The sequence below is a fragment of the Cibotium barometz genome, chromosome 25 (assembly GCF_041138505.1).
Source record: "Cibotium barometz isolate CiBa-2024 chromosome 25, ASM4113850v1, whole genome shotgun sequence".
Lineage (NCBI taxonomy): Eukaryota > Viridiplantae > Streptophyta > Polypodiopsida > Cyatheales > Cibotiaceae > Cibotium > Cibotium barometz.
The window spans coordinates 53,802,831-53,822,998 of record NC_141070.1 but is presented as its reverse complement, the minus strand read 5'-3'; the positions used below and the strand labels follow the sequence as shown (position 1 = coordinate 53,822,998).

Genomic DNA, 20,168 nt, shown 5'->3' with positions numbered 1-20,168 from the left:
CGCCAAGAAAGAATCTTATATGGATCATGCAATGGCAATGATTGCTCAAGAGTTGCACATGCAACCGAGGGATGCAGCACGTGCATACTTGGCTCGTACCGAGGGTGCCTATGCAGAAAAGACAACCATCCCACATGTCTTGGAATCCCGACAAGTGCCCAAAAAAGAACTTATGTCTAAGAGGATGAATCTCCATGCGATGGGAGAGGAACAAAAGCTTCAGAAATGGGGGATTATCTCTGGTGGAATTTCCGTTCACATCATTACCTCTTGAATTCGACAAAGATCGAGTATTGCCAAAGCGCCATTGTGAAATAAGCTATCATCTGGGCTGAAGATTGCGGAATTTTTGGCCTTCACATTTGGAACATGTGGCAGATAAGAGAATAAAAGTGAGACGAGTGTCCTCACACTTGTCAATTCAGCTCTACACATGGCATTGTAGCATTTTCTTGCTTATTTGACCATGAGAGAGTTATCTCTTGGGCGAGTTTGAGCTTCAAGCAGGTTTTTGGAGACTGAAAACTCTGAATTTTCTCCATTTCTCTTTATTTCTAAGCCCACCATAGCCATATCCAACTTGGGGAAGATGATTTTCAGTACTCTACACCCTCTTACACACCCCAACTGTTTTTCAGCAGAACAGTCCTAAAGCTTGCTGAAATTTCTAGTTTTATGCGATATACACGCTGTTATACTAGTTTATGTGCTCATGGATGAGCCACATGGGCTGGCTTACAAGTTTTGGCGCTCATGGATGCGACATACAGGCTGTTATACAAGTTTATGAGTTCATGGAGGAGCCACATGGGCTGGTTTACAGGTTTAAGTGCTTGTGGAAGAGCCATATGGGCTGTCATACAAGTTTATGCACATATGGAAGAGCCATGTGGGCTGTTATACATGTTTGTGCACCTATGGAAGGACATGCTGGATAGCCATGGTTTATGATTGTATATGGATAATCCGGCATCTCCCATTGGGAGAGTAAGGCCCTCAAAGCTTGTACATGTTATATTTCTCCTTGGATAATGAAATACTCCAAGGGGGGGGGGGGGAGGGGGACAGAGTGGGCCCATTCCGGCCTCTATGCGGTGTTATATGTGCAACTTCTATTTTCAGCTTTGTGGATTGTTTAATGGCTGTGATTAAATGCCAAAATGTTTAATTATGCTCATGGTCAAGTAATGCACGGCCCCTCCCACGCTTCCCGGTTAGTTACATTGGTATCATAGCATAAGGCTCTCTCTCATTCTTATGTGAGAACGATCTTATTAAGGTGCATACTACAGCCATTGGTAGGATTATACATAGCAGTACCAGGCATAATTGGAAGTGAACATTATGGTTTCTTGGAGTCTGTGGAGATGCGTCTATCTTCTATCTTTGTATTATGGAAGTTGCTTCTCAAGCTCAAAGCAAGCGATAATGGAGTTCTATTTGTCTCATAGCTTCATGATGTTTTCGACAAAGAAGAAGAGCTAAGTATTCTTTGAGGTTACAAAGCTATTACTTTTTGATTCTTCATGTTTTAAACACCTAACCCTCGTGTGTAAATGCAAGGAGAAGTGTTGTATGTTTTTCTTGAACGTGTTTCAAGAAAAATGCTTTTCACGGCTGAGAAGCCTAGAATCTAGAGATCATCTCTGTTGTGAGTACGATGCTCGATGATTGCAATATATGACATGGTTATTTATATATATGGTCATCTTTTGCATTCTTCAGTTTGATGGCTTTATGGACTTATGGCTCCCTTTAATGGAATGAATTCTTTTCATGGCTCCCTTTATTGGGATGGATTATGCTTTTGGCTCCCTTTATTTGGGATGCATTGGACTTATGAAACTCATGGTTATCTCACGGATCAACGATTTCTATTGGCGACCGAAATGCCTGTAAAACTATTGGTGGCCTAAATGCCTATAAACTATGTGTAGCCGAAATGTTTATGGAGCACCAGGAATCACGTCTATGCCTGTGAGTGATTCTTATTTTATGTTACACACTTGAGCCCACCTCTCCTCGAAGGTGTGGTCAGAGTACCAACATGGAGTGCAAGTGGTAGAGTGGACATGACGCCTAGGGGACTTATGTCTACGTCAAGGGTCATGTGGACTGACACCTGCTTGGCAAGGGACTTATGTCTATGTCAAGGGTCATGTGGATTGACACCTTGTTGGCAGGGGACTATGTCTACGCCAAGTGTTAGTAGACTAGAATTTGGTATGCTGGGGACTTGACATCTGCGCTCAGATCCAGTTGACGTTCAACATCCGCGTGCACAGTCAATCGGTCTTCTATTTCTTGGCCTAGTCTTTGCATGTGTAAGCATGGAAGCCAGTGGTATTAGCACATATGCTATGAGTAGTGCCACATATGAACATGGGCTAACCAAGGGCACTTTTCTCCCTTTGGGTTTTTCCCCTTGGATATTAGGTGTGAAAGGACACCACACTTATTTTATTGTATTATGATATTGTGGAGTACTCCCTTGCTCCACACATCTTGTATCTATCTACTTTGAGTAGCAATCACTATCTCTCTCACTCTCTTGAGAGCTTGCTCCTGTGTACCATCTTTGTGTGTATGTGTGTGTCTTTGTTTCTCTGAAACCCTAATCCCCAACAATGGTATCAGAGCTGGGCTGCTCCCCTCTTGCTATGCAATTTTTGGCGCCCGGGTTCCGTCAAAGTTCGTGCATTTTTCCGTCACCTACGCAGTCTGCCCGACGATCACGCCCTTCCATCCGGCGCCTTGCTCCGCGGCCCTACTGCCCGACCTCTGCCTCATTGGCGTCTACCGCCCTTTTCAGCTTCTACAGAGGGCGGAGCTAGTGACGAGGGCTCCAACACTGCCCCGCCCGTCGACGGCGCTCAAAGCTCGTGAGGCGGCCCAATGTGTAGCTCAGCCCGCTTTTGGGCTTACGTGGCAAAGCTCGGTTTTTGCCCAAAAATAGGTCGGTTTTCTGTCGCCCGTCCATCCGTGGCCATCATCGCTTGGTCCATGATGTGGCCATCACCGCCTATCGCGGCTCCGTCCAGCGCTTTCCTGTGCGCCAGTCTCGCTCCCGTCGCCTACACCTACGTCTTGGTCGCCTCCAACAGCAAGTCTTGAAACCGGCCTTCAAAAACTTGACGGGCAGTGAAACAAACACTCGCACACAAAACACTTCATCACCCATGGGAACCTGGAAAAGTAAAACAAACAAGGGAGCTAGAATGCTCCTGCAAATAGTACAAGGACACCGATTGGCCGCAAAACGCAACGGCGCCCCTTGCGGTATTTCTTTACTTGATCAAATATGAGTACATAGTACAACTTGTCGAATCCTTTACCAATAGGATCCCTTTTAGCTTTTCACCCAGGACTTTCCAAATAAAATCTCTCGTTACTACAGTAAAGCATTCCATAGAGAAGGCACACCTGTACAACACCTCCCTACTTGAAAAGGTCTTCTCCATCTCAATCATGGATCCCACAACCCTTTCCCAAATAGCAATAGGGTTGTACCAAACCATATGTCCTTCTTAGAGTCATAGCTTGCATGTAACCTCAAGAAAACTAGAACCTGTTCACATGAATCCAGAGACATGCTTTCCACACGAAACCGTATCCGATAAACCAAAGACCTATATCCCATAAACCATAGGCCTGTTTCCTCGATACCAAAGTCCTGTTTCTTCTCGAAAGACCAATGTCCTGTTTCCATGACAAATAAATCCACATATATGCACCATCCAATAACGATGCCATAAACCCATAGACCTACTTCTATCATGCTAGTCTAAACCTATCCAGTCTGGCTGTGGAGATGCCTCAGCGTCTGCTCCATGACGCAAGAAAACCCGCCTGGCTGTCACATACAAGTAACCTGCTTCACGTCCACCAGTACCTGGCCAAATTCACTACTCTGTTCCCATCCTCTGCACCGCTTTCCCACACCTGGCGTCCAACTCACTGTCCGACTGGCTGACGTTTGCCTGGCTGCCCACCTGTCTGGTTGATGGTTGCTGGCAGCCTGTTTGGTGTCCAGTTGCTCGCAACAACCCATCTGGTGCCTAGAGCTACTCACAGCCTGCCTGACAGCGCCCAGCAGCAAAACCAGTGGCAGCAGTAGTAACACCACCCAGTGGTGGTTGCAGCAGCGGCAACAGCATCAACAGCAGTAGCGGCGGTGGTAGCTGTACCTAGCGGCGGTAGCAGCACATCAGGCGACAGCAGCAGCAGATGGTAGTGGCAGCAGCAACTCATGCGCAGCAGCGCTCCAGGGGATGTGCCTGCGTACCATCCGACCACCTTCCCACACGGTGATCACCACACGGCTCGCCACCCTTCGCCCTCTTTAAAGAAACGATGCGTTTTTCAAAAAAAAATGCCAGAAAGCAAAGGTTGGAATAAACGCATGCTTTTCAAAATATAATAATAATATTTTTAGCAATCAAAGGTTTAAAAACCTTGTAACTTTAAAAATCCTTTTTGTCCCCTTTCACACTTGGGCTGGCCACACTTATAGGTTTCCTTTTCACATTCAAACTTGATGCTTGTTCACACGTGTCCATCCCGTGCCCGTGCCCGTGCCCCCTGCTTGTTATCCAGAGGGAAAAACACAGGGTCATAACAAGTCCCGTCATTGTCCCCTCTAGCACCATGGGCCATCCCGTCCGCTTGCTGCTTTTGTCTTTAGACAGGCGAACCAGCTCAAGCTTCTGTGTATAGAAGCTCCTACTTGCTGCAATCCACAGAACAGTCTGTCTGCACACAAAAGCTCCCGCCTGAGGTACCTATCGTTTGCACATACTTTCTACAGCTAGCCTGAGGAGCTCGCCATCTGCTGCCCTTCAACGCTACTCCCGTCACGTCAACAACCAGCTACACCATCTTGCCTGCAGCAACCTCTCAAAATCAGGTAACTGTTTTTTTTTTGTTCAAATCAAGGGACTTTGTGAATTTATTGCTTCATTGCAAGATTCAAGTGCAGGCAACAGTGCAGGGCAGCATTAGGGTGCAGGATTCATGAAAAAATTAGGGATTTTTCAAAATTTGGAAATTTTTCAAAAATTGCACGATTGCATTTACATGACATAGAGAAAATTGGGACTTTCGTAAAATCATTGCTTAATCGCAAAATTGAAGCTCATTGGTACACAGATTTATGGGGCTTTTGTCAATTATGTGCAATTGACACATAAATTAGCCCATTGGTGCTCAAAAATTAGGGGATTTTCAGCATAGCAACCTAAAATTTGGGGCAAAAAATTTATACATTCAACATTGTGGTTTCTTGGCATTGCACTCCGGTGCATTTTGGATTTTTCTTGCAGGTGCTTTTTACAACATATTTGGTTGCACGTGTTTGCATATCTCTTGATGAAGAGATTTGAGCAAATGGCTTGAAATACGACCGACATATTTGGGGTTTTGTCCGAAGAGAACAAATTGGATGGCAGTAATTACTCCCTCTGGAGTTTCATGGTCTGAAACCTTCTTGTGGCCAAAGTCCCTCACAGGAGCAGAAAAGATGGGATACTCGAGATGCCCAAGTGATGGCTTTGATTGCTTTGTTAGTAAAGCGATCAATCATACTCCATATTCGGTCTTGCAGGACCTCACGGCGAGCTTGGGATGTACTTGAAACCATGTATCAAGCAAAGAATGAGGCCAAGAAATTGAGCATGTATGATGTTGGAGAGCCTTTTGATATGAGTGTTTACAGCCAAGCAATGGGCTGCCTCATATATTTATGAGGCACACGCCTAGATATTCAGTTTGGGGTTTTCCAGTGTAGCAAATTTATGCACAGCCCAGGTACAAAGCATTGGCAAGCAGTGAAGTGGATCTTCCGCTATCTTCAAGGCTCCCTGGATCTTGCGTTGGTATATCCCAAGGGGGGCAGCTTGCAGTTACATGCTTACAGTGATTACTGGGCTGGTGACTATGATACAGGGCGGTCCACTAGTGGGAATTGTTTCTTTTTGAGGCATTCATGCATATCATGGCTGAGTAAAAAGCAGCCCATTGTTGCCACATCTACATGCCACAGTAGATTGTATATGGCTAAGGAGATTAATGACCGATCTTCGTGAGCGTCAACAGACACCCACCACCATACTCACTGACAGTCAAAGTGCTATAGCCGTGGCACAAAACCCAGTGTTTCATGCACGCACTAAGCACATAGAGATTCATTATCACAATGTCAAAGAGAGGATTCATGCAAGGGAGATCACATCATCTTACTGCTCTACACAGGACAATATTGCAGATCTGTTCACGAAGGCGTTGTCTCCAGAGAAGTTTGAAGCTTTCCGCAAAGCTTTAGGCTTTCTCTCCTATCGAGAGTGATCTGCTATCGACCTTGTACAGGTTCACATTGCCACTACAAGGGGGTTTATTAGCACATATGCTATGAGTAGTGCCACATATGAACATGGACTAACCAAGGACACTTTTCTCCCTTTCGGTTTTTATTAGGTGTGAAAGGACACCACACTTATTTTATTATATTATGATATTGTGGAGTCAACTCCCTTGCTCCACACATTTTGTATCTATCTACTTTGAGTAGCAATCCCTATCTCTCTCTCTCTTTGGCATTGATACCCAGAGTGGAATGTAAATGGATGTACCTGATCTGTCCCATAGGTCGGATTCGGCCTCCCGTGGACGTTAATATAACTTTCTTTCTTTCTTTCTCTTGAGAGCTTGATGTTGGGTACCATCTTTGTGTGTGTGTGTGTGTGTGTGTCTTTGTTTCTCTGAAACCCTAATCCCCAACAAGTGGAGAGTACCCTGCGTTTGATGTGACACTGGGGATTGGGGAACGAGTAACTGCTTCTTGGAGTTGGATTCGACTTGGAGTATGGACAGAGAGACATGATTAAGATATCTGGACTTATGGACTCATTTGTCTCGCCCATTTACTTGGGACATGATTATGATATCTAGACTTATTGGACTGTTTTGTCTCGCCCATTTATTTCGGACATGGATTTTTTTAGCCATATTGGAATCACTATCTCCCCTTACGGAGGCCAAGAGGTTCATTGTTCATCTCATCATGCATACGGATTCGTGTTGGGATTATGAGAGGGCAATTCAATGAACACTCCACCATACACGTGGATTTGTGTTGGGATTGTGGAGTGAGTGTTCCATTGTTTCCACACCAAGCTCGTTGATCAGAGTTGGGATTATATGGGAGAACATGGGGGCCGTTGGAATTGAGAGAAGGGATTGCCAGAACTATGGAGAACCAGCTTTTCTGTCACCGTGGTTTGTACTCTTGAATGGCACCACTTTGTGTACATAGCACATGTTTCTGTGCGAGGCACTAGTTTCTTGTGCATGGCACTTATTTGAGTGTCTTACAACCTGGTTGGCGATTTTCATTGACATATGATTATCTCATTGATATTGGTTATTGAGACACAGTTAGCTCTTGTGATTGTGTCTAGCATATCTTCCATGGAATTCTTGCCCACTTGATGGGACATGGTTCTTGATATATGGTTTGAAGCTTTAAAGTTGAGGACAACTTTTAGGAAGCCAGGAGGAATGTCACCATTTTAAGCATCTCCAGAATTCATGTGTGTGCATGGGCTTTGGATGCCCAAAAGATCAATAATGTACAAGCTTCGGGAATCGAGGATTATCCAGTATAAAGGACCAAGTGTTCGTAGCATGGTCCAGGCACTCGAGACGGTTTCTTGGACACAGAAATGGGCTTTGGAGCTCAAGTGTCAAGTAGAAAGTATGTATATAGCGAACTCTTGAGGATTTGGGAGACATCGAGCAATAAAATAGGTTTCTACGTTGTGCTTACATGTATTTCTCATGTGGTAGAACACAAAGAGATATCTCCTAAATTTTAGGAAAAGTTGCTATTTTTAGCAATCTCCGATGGAATTTCCGTTCGCGTCATTACCTCTGGAATTCGACAAAGATCGAGTATTGCCAAAGCGCCATTGTGAAATAAGCTATCATCTTGGCTGAAGATTGTAGAATTTTTCGCCTTCAGATTTGGGACATGTGGCAGATAAGGATAAAAGTGAGACAAGTGTCCTCACACTTGTCAATTCAGCTCTACACATGGCTTATTTGAACATGAGAGAGTTATCTCTTGGGCGAGTTTGAGCTTCAAGCAGGTTTTTGGAGGTTGAAAACTCTGATTTTTCTCCATTTCTCTTCATTTCTAAGCCCACCATAGCCATATCCAGCTTGGGGAAGATGATTTTCACTACTCTACACCCTCTTACACACCCTGGATGGCTGTTTTTCAGCATGACAGTCCTAAAGCTTGCTGAAATTTCTGGTTCTATGCGATATACACACTGTTATACTAGTTTATGCGCTCATAGATGAGCCACATGGGCTGGTTTATAGGTTTTGGCACTCATGGATGAGACATACACGTTGTTATACAAGTTTATGAGTTCATGGATGAGCCACATGGGCTGGTTTACAGGTTTATGTGCTTGTGGAAGAGCCGTATGGGCTGTAATACAAGTTTATGCATGTATGGAAGAGCCATGTGGGCTGTTATACATGTTTGTGCACCTATGGAAGGACATGTTGGATAGCCATGGTTTCTGATTGTATATGGATAATCCGACATCTCCCATGGGGAGAGTAAGGCCCTCAAAGCTTTTACATGTTATATTTCTCCTTGGATAATGAAATACTCCAAGGGGGGGGGGGGGGGGGTCAGCCCATTCCGGCATCTATGCGGTGTTATATATGAAACTTCTATTTTCAGCGTTCTGGATTGTTTAATGGCTGTGATTAAATGCCGAAATGTTTAATTATGCTCATGGTCAAGTGATGCACGCCCACTCCCGCGCTTCCCAGGCGAGTTACAGAGCCTAGGACAAAAGGCTGGGTTTTTGACACACTAGTGACTCCAGCGATGATGTGTATGCATCCTCATTCTGGGAACCATGCAGTGCAGAGAGCGTCCATAGAGCTTCATGCTGTCCACATTGATACGTAGCAAACCATCTGTCCCTCACCAAATCATTGGAGCAAAGTTTGCTAAAGCACCTATGCTGGTAGAGGCCTTATTCCAAACTTACATACATTCAGAGGATACTAGCCATGGATTCATCATGGTTACCATTCTCGGGTGATAGTGGAGAGAGAAGTGCATCCATCTTGCTATGCTTCTGTCCTCACATGGTTCACCACACATGGACTACAGATGAGCCGACTACCTCCATTTCAGTATGACCCAAACTCCCCCTGCAACAAGCTCACACATGTGGATAGGAAACAAGCAATTCGATATGACTTGCTACAGTTACACATACGAGATACATGGATTACCCCAAGGGAGCCCCTACCACCCAAGATGCAGTACTACAGTGACCATTTTTTGAGGGTTACAGATGATGGATCCATACAGAGACCAGGGTACCGTACCTCGATGATTTCATGTCACATGCCATGAAGATAGCACTTGGGTCAGCTCAGGGTGTCATCCCATAGGCTCAAGATTGAGGTTGGTAGAGCAATAGGGATCCCTAGAGAGAGCAAACTTTGTAGATTGTGCCATGGAGGAGTAGAGTTTGAGAAGCGTTATATTTGTCAGTGCCTGATGTATAATGAGATCAGGGGGAGATTCCACTGCCTATGCAGAGAGAGGTTTGGGCCATTAACTGGAGCTATGGAGGGTTGGGGTGGTTGGGAGCGAAGCTCTCTCAAGAAAGTGTCCCTCAAGTCTCCGGAGGTCGAGCAAGAAGAGCCCTAGGCAACGCTGGTCCGCTGGAGTGTGGGCTGAATTCCTCATGGAACAAACAGTGAAACCTCCTGCAAATCTCATAGTATACTAGGCAGCGACATACGTAATGCTCCTCTCCAACATAATCGGTAAGTCCTCTCCTTCTTGGGTCTCCGTATGAGCTCCCCTACTCTGAAGATGCGCTCAGCTCTTCGTATCTCCACTCTGAGGCGGTGGGATGAAACCCCTATCTTGCCAATCACAATCAGCATGGCATAGGACATGTGTACACTCAGGTAGCCCGGATACTGGATAAATACATCCTCAGTAAGCCTGCAGAAGTGAAACCTAGCGTGATAAATGTTAGTTGGCAGGGTTCGAGCTCCCAACTCTAAAGAGAAACCTAGCACGATAGCCACTCATGCAAGGGCCACCATAAAGAATGGCTCAACCTAAAATTCCCCACCATGTATCTGTAAATCATGAATAATCATCGAAAGCCATAATTTTCATCACACATATAGGAGTAAAGATCAAAACAATTGATTGTAATATCAGTTAAACTAGAAATCATAAACTTCATTACAGAAACCATGAATGCAACATTTGCCTACGCACCTCCTATCCTTTAAGTAGGCTAAACAAGAGAAGAAGGTAATTAAAGCAAGGGTCATAATTGGTACCTTAGTCAAGAGTTCATCTTGAGGAGGTGTATACTCAATCTTAACACGAGAACCTGTTCTCGTACCTACAGTATTCATGAATGCCAACTCTTCATCTGCATAAAATTCCAGGTATTCCACAATTAGAGGTTTTAAAATTTTTTAAAGAACTAAGGTTTACAAATGTAACATGCAGGAGAATTATGCGTAATTAAGGATCCTGTCACACAAGTCTCACACCGCCTTCTTTATCCTGTGTTTCATGAGTCTTTAGCAATCCACTTTTACCACTTCAAACTTTAAGAGATTAGAGAAAGAGAGAGATAGAACTGTACACCAAATTGGGACCCAAATTACCCACTGAAGGGCCCCCTCTTATTGCTAGGAGTATTTGCTTTATTATCTTTGAAGGGAATGACTTTGGACTGTAGATAAGCCAAATGCAAGATCTCTGAAAGACCAAGAGTCGGGCTGATCTGTCAACGGCTGTAGAAGCACCAATGATGACCGATCTCAAGCCTATGCACTCTTCCCAATGGAATGTAGGAAGGCTACAAATCTAAGGTTGAGATATAGGCTGTTTGGGACTGTTGAAGATTTGGAGACACCACCAACTGCTTTCACTATGCATTTTGACGGAGCCTTTAGCTCTTCCAGGCAATGTGGGGCTGGGGGGATAGTTTTATATGATCCAGAAGGAAAAGAGGTATGGGCCAAGGATAGGGAATTTCCAAAGGCTATATCAAATAATGTGGCTGAGTACAATGCATTAATTTGAGGATTAGAAGATTGCATAAAAGATGGAATTAAAGAGGTAGAGATTAAAGGAGATTCGCAATTGATCATCCGACAAATGAAAGGAGAATATAAGGCAAGGAGTCCTAATCTCCAAGAATTGTATAAAAAGGCAATGGAGTTAAAAGAAGCTTTTGAGTTTTGTAAATTTGTGCATGTTAACAAGAAGAATAATCAAAAGGCTAATGAATTGGCTACTAAAACTTTGACTTCTTTCAAAGTAGCTATTCTTGCATTAATGGATACAGGTTGGCCTGAGCTCCAAGATATTTAACACTATTTAGATACAGGATACTTCCCTCCTGGATTGAATCCTCAACAGAAGCAAAGGCTTACAAGGAAAGCTCATCCTTACACAATTCTAGGAGATGTTCTTTACAAGCAAGGTAAGGATAAGATTCTTAGGAGAGTAGTGAGCCTGGAAGAATCTAAAAGGATTATGGAATTATGTCATGAAAGTTCAAGTCACTTTGTCTCAACCAGCACAACTCGGAGGATCCTGAACACAGGTTATTATTGGCCTCAACTCAGCAAGGATGCCTATGAGTGGTGCAGAAGCTGTGAAGTATGCCATGCATATAGGCATAAGCAATTGGTTCCCGGACCCTTAAACCCTATCCCAAAATATGGTCCATTTAAAAGATGGGGATTAGATTTTGTGGGCCCACTTCCTCGTTCCTCACATGGAAAGTATTACATATTGGTCGCCACAGATTATGCAACAAGGTGGGCTGAAAGAAAGGCCATGGTCAATAATAAAGCAGTGGCTGTGGCATCCTTTCTCAGGGAATACATGTGCCCGATTTGGGTGCCCATTAGAAATCCTTACGGATGGGGAGAGGTCTTTCAGGAATGACTTGATTGAAGCTTTTGGTACAGAAATTAAAAATAAAGCATGCTATGTCAACTCCCTATTATCCCAATGTAACGGTTTAGTAGAAAAAACTAATGGACTACTTTGTGGATCTTTGTCTAAGCTAGTGGATACTATGAAGAGAAAGTGGGATGTGCATTTGCCAGAGGTCCTATGGCCTATAGGACAACTCACAAACTCTCTCTTGGTTTCACACCTTTTCAGTTAGTTCATGGAATGGAGGCTATTTTGCCAATAGAATTAGAAATCACAAGCCTTCGCACATCTTTTACACGCTTGAATAATGAAGAAGAAATACATGTCCAACGCCTAGTACAACTGGAGACCTTGAATGAGAGACGACTTCAGGCACTTCAAAATCTGGAGGTTGCACAACAATGACACAAGACAAGGCATGACACTCTCATGAAGAAGAAGAAGAAGCCTGAACTCAAGAAAGGAAGCTTAGTCACGAGATATAATGGCCGTGTGGAGAAACCGCTAGATAAGAAGCTTCTTCGACGCTGGGAGGACCCCTTCACGATAAAGCAAAAGTTCAAAAATAACACCTATCTTCTGCAGAATACAAGTGGCCAGGAGGTTCCTGGACGTGCCAATGAGTACCGACTAAAGATATTTTACCCTCGAGCACCATGGCTAGCAGACCCCCAAGACAAGCATAAAGGATCTGCTGGGGAGGGAGGAAAAGATGTGACATGAAAAATTGATATCTTTCATTTTTTATTTTGTACATATTTTAATGGTTTCTCAATGGTAATAAGGTGAAAGCTTGTCCAAGAAGATTTCGGCGCCCACAATGGAATAACAGCGTGGTGATGCAGCGGCTTGGCGGCTACCCTGATAACAGCATTCTATCTTCAAATTTAATGGTTTTACTTGATTTAGGGTGCACACATTGTAAATGCCACAAGTATGCTTGATAAATACTTTGGTATGGTAGATAGGCTAGTGATGTGGAAAATAAAAGTGGGCCTTCATGCTCACATGGATTTTAATTGTATTATTAATATAGTATTCACCATAAGGCTACAAGTTGGGAAGTGTGGAAGGTTCTCGACCCCTTCGGCGGGAAGTAGCATATTGCCAAGTAAACTGTTCTCACCTCTAAGAGCTGTAGGCTAATCCACATTTAGCGTGCCTCTAGGTCTCTCGACCCCACCCTGATACGCTAGTGTAGTGCTCATCTGAATAGTATAGCGATCCCACCTGAGCCTCTGGAAGTGCCCTGTCGCATCTCTTGTCTATACACTGATTCCCACTGGTACCCTGCTACCCGTGGTAGGCCAAAACACCAAATGTGTGGTAGCCACAAAATGCAAGTCAACACTTACATATGTGTCACATCCATATAATATAGAAGTACAAAAGTTATACACAGTATTGGGTCCCAAATACCCTCTATAGAGACCCCACCACGGATGGTGTATTTTTATTAAAATGATGTAAATCTGAAAAGAAAATACAGAAATCTTGACCTTTCTTGGCTGAGAAATCTTTGCCCTTGACCTGCAATCCTTCACCCCTTTGCGTTAGCAACTTCTTGGCTAGCCTGGTCCTTGTTTGCTTGAGCACTTGGTGAATTATGAGATAACACAAATGAATTGTGGCTCTCCTATTTATACTACTCCAGGATGACCAGTCAGCCAGCTACACTGCAGTCGGCTGTCATAAATCAGTCCATGACTGAAAAAATCAGCATATAATGCCAATAAATGCTGCGCATGCTTTCATATCTGGCTGGGCATTAGGCGCATGAGCACAAAGGGCTAGGGCAGTGACTGCCCACTGTTTTGAAGGCTGGGCTGCCTCCATACTTGCCCTACAGTCCCCTAGGGCTGGATAACCAGTTGGTTATCCTTGAAAACCCTGGGACTATCCTAAAGCACTCCTATGGCCCTCCCATGGCTGGTGGGTACAGCCAAGGCCTTCCTGGCCCTCATGGGGGTGGTTTACCCTGTCCCCATGCCCACACAAGGACTTGGGGTAGTCCTATGGACTGGCCCCTTTTCCTAAAAGCAAACCCTAACTACCTACTCAATGATTTGGCATCCGGTACCATACCAGATACACGACATCATTCCAGAGGGAGACTCACAGTGCGGACTGGCACTGTTTCATGTGCAGGACAGTGCACACCTGACCTTGGACTCCTGTGCAGGACAATGCACACCTGACCTCGGACGACTAAGATGGATCCCTGGCTGACTCGTCCCGGACTGGGCTCACATGGGACCAGTTTACCATCCTAGGTCCTGCACCTTCTGTACAGATATGTCTACGTGGCATCCAAGTGCGGGATGCACGTGACATCCCCTTCTGCTTAACTTGACGGAAGCTGCATAGCCTCCAAATAATCCGTCAATAACGCCGGATAGTCTTCAAAATACTCTTTGTCAAGCCATACCGTTTCGTGGGTCCCTCGGTCCTGAAACTTCATGAGGAACTGTCTTCGTCTTCGTCTTCGGCTTGAGCCATGCTTGAAACGCTGTAGAAGGATCTGTTCTCGAACCATAACTTCTACTTCATCAACAATATCTGGTTCTGCTTCGTCTTTGACTTTTGCAGGGATTGGACCTGCATATGGCTTTAACCAACTAACGTGAAACACATCGTGCATAGTCCAACTCGGAGGTAACTTTAATTGCATAGACACCTCATTAATCTTCTTCCTGATAGGAAAAGGTCCGAAGCTCCTGAAAGACAACTTTGGGCATCGCTTGCCCACCTGTTTCAACCTTTGCTTCATAATCTGAAGATAAACCCAATCCCCTTCCGAAAACTTCATATCCCTTCGGTCTTTATATTGGCCTGTCGAGTGTAGGCCTCTTGCGCTTTAGCCAATCTGTCTTTTACTGACTCTAACATCTCTTGGTAAGACTCTGTTACTGTGTTCGCTTCAAGTACTGAAGACGAGGTCCTAGTCAATAATGACTGGAAAGGTCTTCCAAATGCTGCCTCATATGGAGTCCTGCCAATAGCTGAAGAAAAAGAAACATTCAAAACAACTTGAACTAAACGCAAATAAGATTCCCACTTACCTTGCTGATCGTGGACATAACACTTCAGCACATCAAAGGCCAACTGGTTGTAGTCGGGCTCCACATCACATAGCTTCATCATCCCCGCTTGAAGGACAATACCTCACCGTTTTCTCATCTGGCCACATCACGGGACAGCAGCCCACTCTCTGCTACAGGCCACACCATGGGACAGCAGCCCTCTCTGCTACATTTAGTGCCTACATCAGCGTTTACATCAGCATTCATCAGCACATCATCAGCATTTTACATCAGCATTCACCAGCGCTTACATCAGCACATCATCAGCATTTACATCAGCTTATCATCAGCGTTTTCCCTCAGCTCTCACCATCGGGACAACATCCCCCTCTTTGCTACATCATACCATCGGGACGGCAGCCCACTCTCTGCTTATCTTCACCATCGACACCACTTCAAGTACGCAGCACCTGTCACCAGAGCTTGTACCACTTGGGACAGCAGCCATCTCTGCTCCCACCCCTCAAGTACACAGCACCCTTGTCACCAGAGCAACAAGTACACATATCGGAGTCTTGCTGCAGCCGGTGCTCCTTCATCTTCTGGCTGCCCATCCTCTCCTGCAACTGCTACAGGCCGATTATCATCATCGCTTACATCAGCGTGTACATCAGAGTTTACATCTGTGTTTACATCAGTGCCTACATCAGCATATCATCAGCGTTTTTTCCTTCAGCTACTGTTCTACAGCAGCCCTCGTCTATTGCACTTAAGCATTCCTCAGGAGCAGATCTGCAGTAGCTTCTCACCTACAATACATCAGCGTTTTATCTACAGCACATGGGACAGCAGCCCTCTCTGCTACAATAGAGCTTTCCAACAGGTTTACTTCAGCATCCACTACCTCGGGATCGCGGCCCTCTCCGCCCTCATTCATCATCACCAGGACAGCAGCCCTCTCTGCTCCTTGACCTCGACATCGGGACGGCAGCCCTCTGTTCATTTCTTCAGGACAGAAGCCTACCATCTACCTTGGATTGTGGCCTTCTCCACCCTCTGCATTATCACGGGATAGCAGCCCTCTCTGTTCCTTCGGAGTCTCACACTAAGCTCTTGTACTGGATTTTATCATATATACAATCACTCATTGCATATTGTGCTGATTTGCTCTGATCTCTCATATATTTGGTCCTTTCGTCCTTTTCACGTCACATGGTATCAGAGCTTGCACCACCACCACAACTCAGGACAGCAGCCCTCTCTCCTCTTCATCTACCACCTCAAGTACAGCAGCACCCTTGTCACCAAAGCCTGCATCACCTCATCTTCCGCTTCCACTACCACCTCGGAGTGCCTCTGCATCCACCGACGCGAGCCTTCGACACCGACTACCTTTTGAGCTGCTTTGCCTCACATCGACGCGAGCCTTCGTCATCGACCATGCTTCAACTCCGTTGTTGTGCTGTTTTGCTCTGATCTCTCGTACATTTGGTCCTTTCGTCCTTTTGCCCTCCCAGGCTCTTGTCTTGGCTTGAGATGATTGGTGTCTCTTGTAAGAGGTGCAATACTTGTGCTAGGTTCACTAGTGAAGTAGTGTCCTAGATGTGGGCCTTCATGAGGTTTCTAGCCCAATTGACGTGATATGTGTGCTCTGCACATTTGCGCATGTGTGTGGTCCTTAAACCACCCACACAACACTTCATCGGCCTTCACGCTTCTTTAATCTTTCTATTACGAGAACTCCCATGGCAGCCAACTTCCCATACCTTGACCAAGGTGCACACGCTTTGAATCCAGCTATGAATTCTTTTGTTCTTAGGCATAATCTTTCTTCCACTATGAGTTCTAAGTTCTTTTCTCTACCCCTTTGCCAAGGAATAGTGCTCTGAGCTTGGACTAATCATGAAAGAGCCGGTCATATTCCAAGAAACAGAAAACAATATATACCTAGAGATAGGGCAACACTCTATAAGTACAGACCTGAAAGGATCATGCCCTACAGATTGGGAAAAGGATCTTCAAAGCTGCAGACGTGAATTCAATCCTACCATTGAAAAAAGTTATGGCAAACAACTACTACCAAATTCCAAGTAAAATCTATGCAAAGAAAGAAGTGCATGTTAGAATGCAAAGAAAGAAGCCAATGCTAACTAAGGCTCCACCAGATCATTTTTTTACCTCTCCTGAATTGCTTTGAACAATAAGGAATTAATCCGCACTAGAAAGGGACAAATTGAACAAATGTTTGCAAGCTTACATGATAGTTGTTTCCTTGCAGCAAATGACTTGGGAGAATTGAGAGGCCTGAGGTGATTCAAGCCCTCTTTCAGTTCTTTATAGTCACTCAATGCATCTTTCTCCTCATGAGCCTCACTTTCCATTTGCTCGATCTTCTGAAGGCGGACGCGCAGCTCCCCAAATGACAATCCTGTTGCACTGAAGAGTAGCTGCTCCTTGGGCGGACGCATTTGCTGAAGCTTCTCACCAAGTTCTTCATACGTGTAGGTCTTGATATCCTCCGCTGGGGTGTGATCCGAGGTGGAATAAAAATTCCCTCCTACTTCAGCAAGGGTGCGGGAATCAACGGACTTGGACCATGGCTCCTGGGAGCTGAAAAGTGTACCAGAGTCTAACCCTAATGCGTCATCAAGGGACCTGATGCCTATGGTCTCCCGATGGGACTGCATGGAGACCTTTTGGAAGCTGTCTCTGAGCAGCTTCCAGGAGGCAGAGTGCAAGATGCTCTCCTCTCCAGGTTCCTGCTCCGAAGGCTCCCTCGGACTGTCACTGACGGGACTGTCTAGCGCCTGTGACATAAAGTCCAAACCGGAGGCACTGTCTCCCAGCTTGCGAAAGGAGGGACGGGAGGAGGAGCTCTGAGCCGACGAGCTTCTGGGACGCGTAGAAGCGATGTTGAGGTCCTTGATAAAATCCCACGACGATGGCGATGAAGCCACTCCTGGTGGCGGTGGCGATGGTGGTGGTTCTCCGAATAGAGACTCGAATTCGGCATCGCCCTTGTCTCTGCTACCGCTGCCGCCGCCTCCGCCGCTGGAGAACGCCCTAATCCCCTTCGCTAGCTCCTTGCTCTCTAGGGTACCTCTGCACAGAGCCGCTCGCCCCAGCAGCACCGCCTTGCAGATACGATGCCTACCCGCAGCCATGACAGACTAACTAGTACCAGCAGTTCTGGGGAAGTCTACTTACATGTAATACGAAGCAAACAAATGGAGCGTAAAACCCAGCAGATTTCACACCAAAATGGCCAGAGGCACTCTACAAGCGCCTTCCCATGGGCAGCAGCCAAGTCTAGTTTTTTGGTCCCGTGATCACACAGATGTGGGTTTTCGCTCTAATCATCTTGCCGGGTTCTTCCTTTTTTTTTTGAAATCATCACCCAAAACTCATACACTCTTTTCTGGTGTGCATCTCTATATTATCTTAAGGAAAAGTTTCACAAAGCTACCACGTGACAAGAATTTGGAGGTTCGGGAAGGGGAGGAGGAGGTTTGGGTAGAATTTGATTTTGGAAGCCTCAAAAGATGTGCGAAGCATGGGTTCCCAACTAGTATTTATCAATGTGCACTCATGTGACAAAACATCCTAAACTTACAGTAGAAAGGTCACGATACAAAAATTGAAAAGTGACATCATGAGATACGTGCTTTCTTTTTCAATCTACAAATTCCCATAAAAACAAGATGCAAATCCAGTTCTGTAAGGAGTATATATATTGATTTGCACATTATAGTACTTGAAACGAGCCCAAAAGTAAAGACTCTATATATAAAGCAAGCGATGAAGCATTGTAGATAAAAACAATCAACAAACAACGAAATCACATCATACTGCTTACCAAAAAACCAATCTAAAGAAAGCAAGCATCTCTATTTTTTTCGAAACAGACAAGTGAAAGTGTTGCTGTAGTCTTCTTCTCCAAGATGCCCCTCAGCATCAACCACAATTGGATTTTGACGATTACTTGGCTCATCGTGTTCATCATTGTCATGATCACTTCCATGGTTTTCTTCTTTTGTATTGCTTCCAAAGAAATATCTTGTTGCTGGTATGTCCGTGTAGAAAATGCTTTCGATGTTAGTGCATTGTGTCAAGTGTGGGATTTTGAGACGAAGCTCACTTTCTACCATACCATTCCCTATTTTAGGTATTATCCAGGATGTAGTAGGGTGATACTTCCCAGTGCGTATCATTTGAAGGAGAGTGTTTTCAAGTATTGCACCGAATTTATTCGGTACGTAATTCTCCATGAAGATGTATGCGCACTCGAACAAATTGGCCCCTCTGATAGACATACCTTGTTCTTTAGATCTCCTTGACCATAAAGAGCATATAGGTGCCGGCCACACAAGTTATTTCTTCACATGAAATGTTGTGGTAGAAGAGCTTGAAATGGCTTTTGTGAATATCCTTCATGCAGTAAGCAAACATACCTTCAAAAGTGTGCATGGGGATTTAACGCAATCCTCTACACATGACCAATCTTCCTTGAGGTTTGAAGAAGTCCCATTGCATGTACCTTTTTTCCAGTTTCCCAATACTTATTAGAGAGGGTGCCATGAGAGAAACCACCATTTGGAAATTAAGATGGTTTAGTGTTCCACCCTTCTCTAATGCAAACATTTCCTTTGAGACACTCCATATGAACAAACTCTTCAAGAAGTTCCCAGTTAGATATGTCTATATCACCATTTCTAATCCCCCACTATCATGGAGGCTTCAAAAAGCTTCGTCTTCTTTGGAGCATAGAATTTCGGGTAGTTTGTTGATAGAAGGATCCGATACTGCCTTTTGTATCAGGAGTGTCAAAAGATCCTACAGTTGTGTTTGTTGCAAATAGAGAAGCGTATAGCAAATGTAATAGATAAAAAATACTATCCTCATTAAAGGTTACAAGAAACAAACCTAGTGATCTTGCTTTTCTTTTTCACCCCACAAAGAATATATTATGAATGCAGTTGGGACCTTCATGGGGGATGAGTATCCTTACAGATTGACAAATTTCGAGCTGCATTTCTTTGAATAGTAGACTAAGTTAGCTTTGCTTCATGACAAAGAAGACAAGGTGATAGAGGACTAGGCGCAAAATTAGTGACATCACGGAG

General features: G+C 44.7%; 1 protein-coding gene across 1 annotated transcript in view; it reads right to left on the bottom strand.

The window, feature by feature from the left end:
* The window catches only part of LOC147624733 (uncharacterized), a 42,930-nt gene extending 24,645 nt beyond the window's left edge, over positions 1–18,285 (bottom strand). Inside the window, exons 1-2 of the mRNA XM_086819765.1 lie at positions 17,303–18,285; positions 10,399–10,493 (exon numbers count right to left, since the gene is read on the bottom strand). Coding sequence (XP_086675891.1) covers positions 10,399–10,493; positions 17,303–18,209 — 1,002 coding nt within the window. The 5' untranslated portion in view covers positions 18,210–18,285. The remainder of the gene's footprint in view (positions 1–10,398; positions 10,494–17,302) is intronic.
* Positions 18,286–20,168: the final 1,883 nt, after the last annotated feature.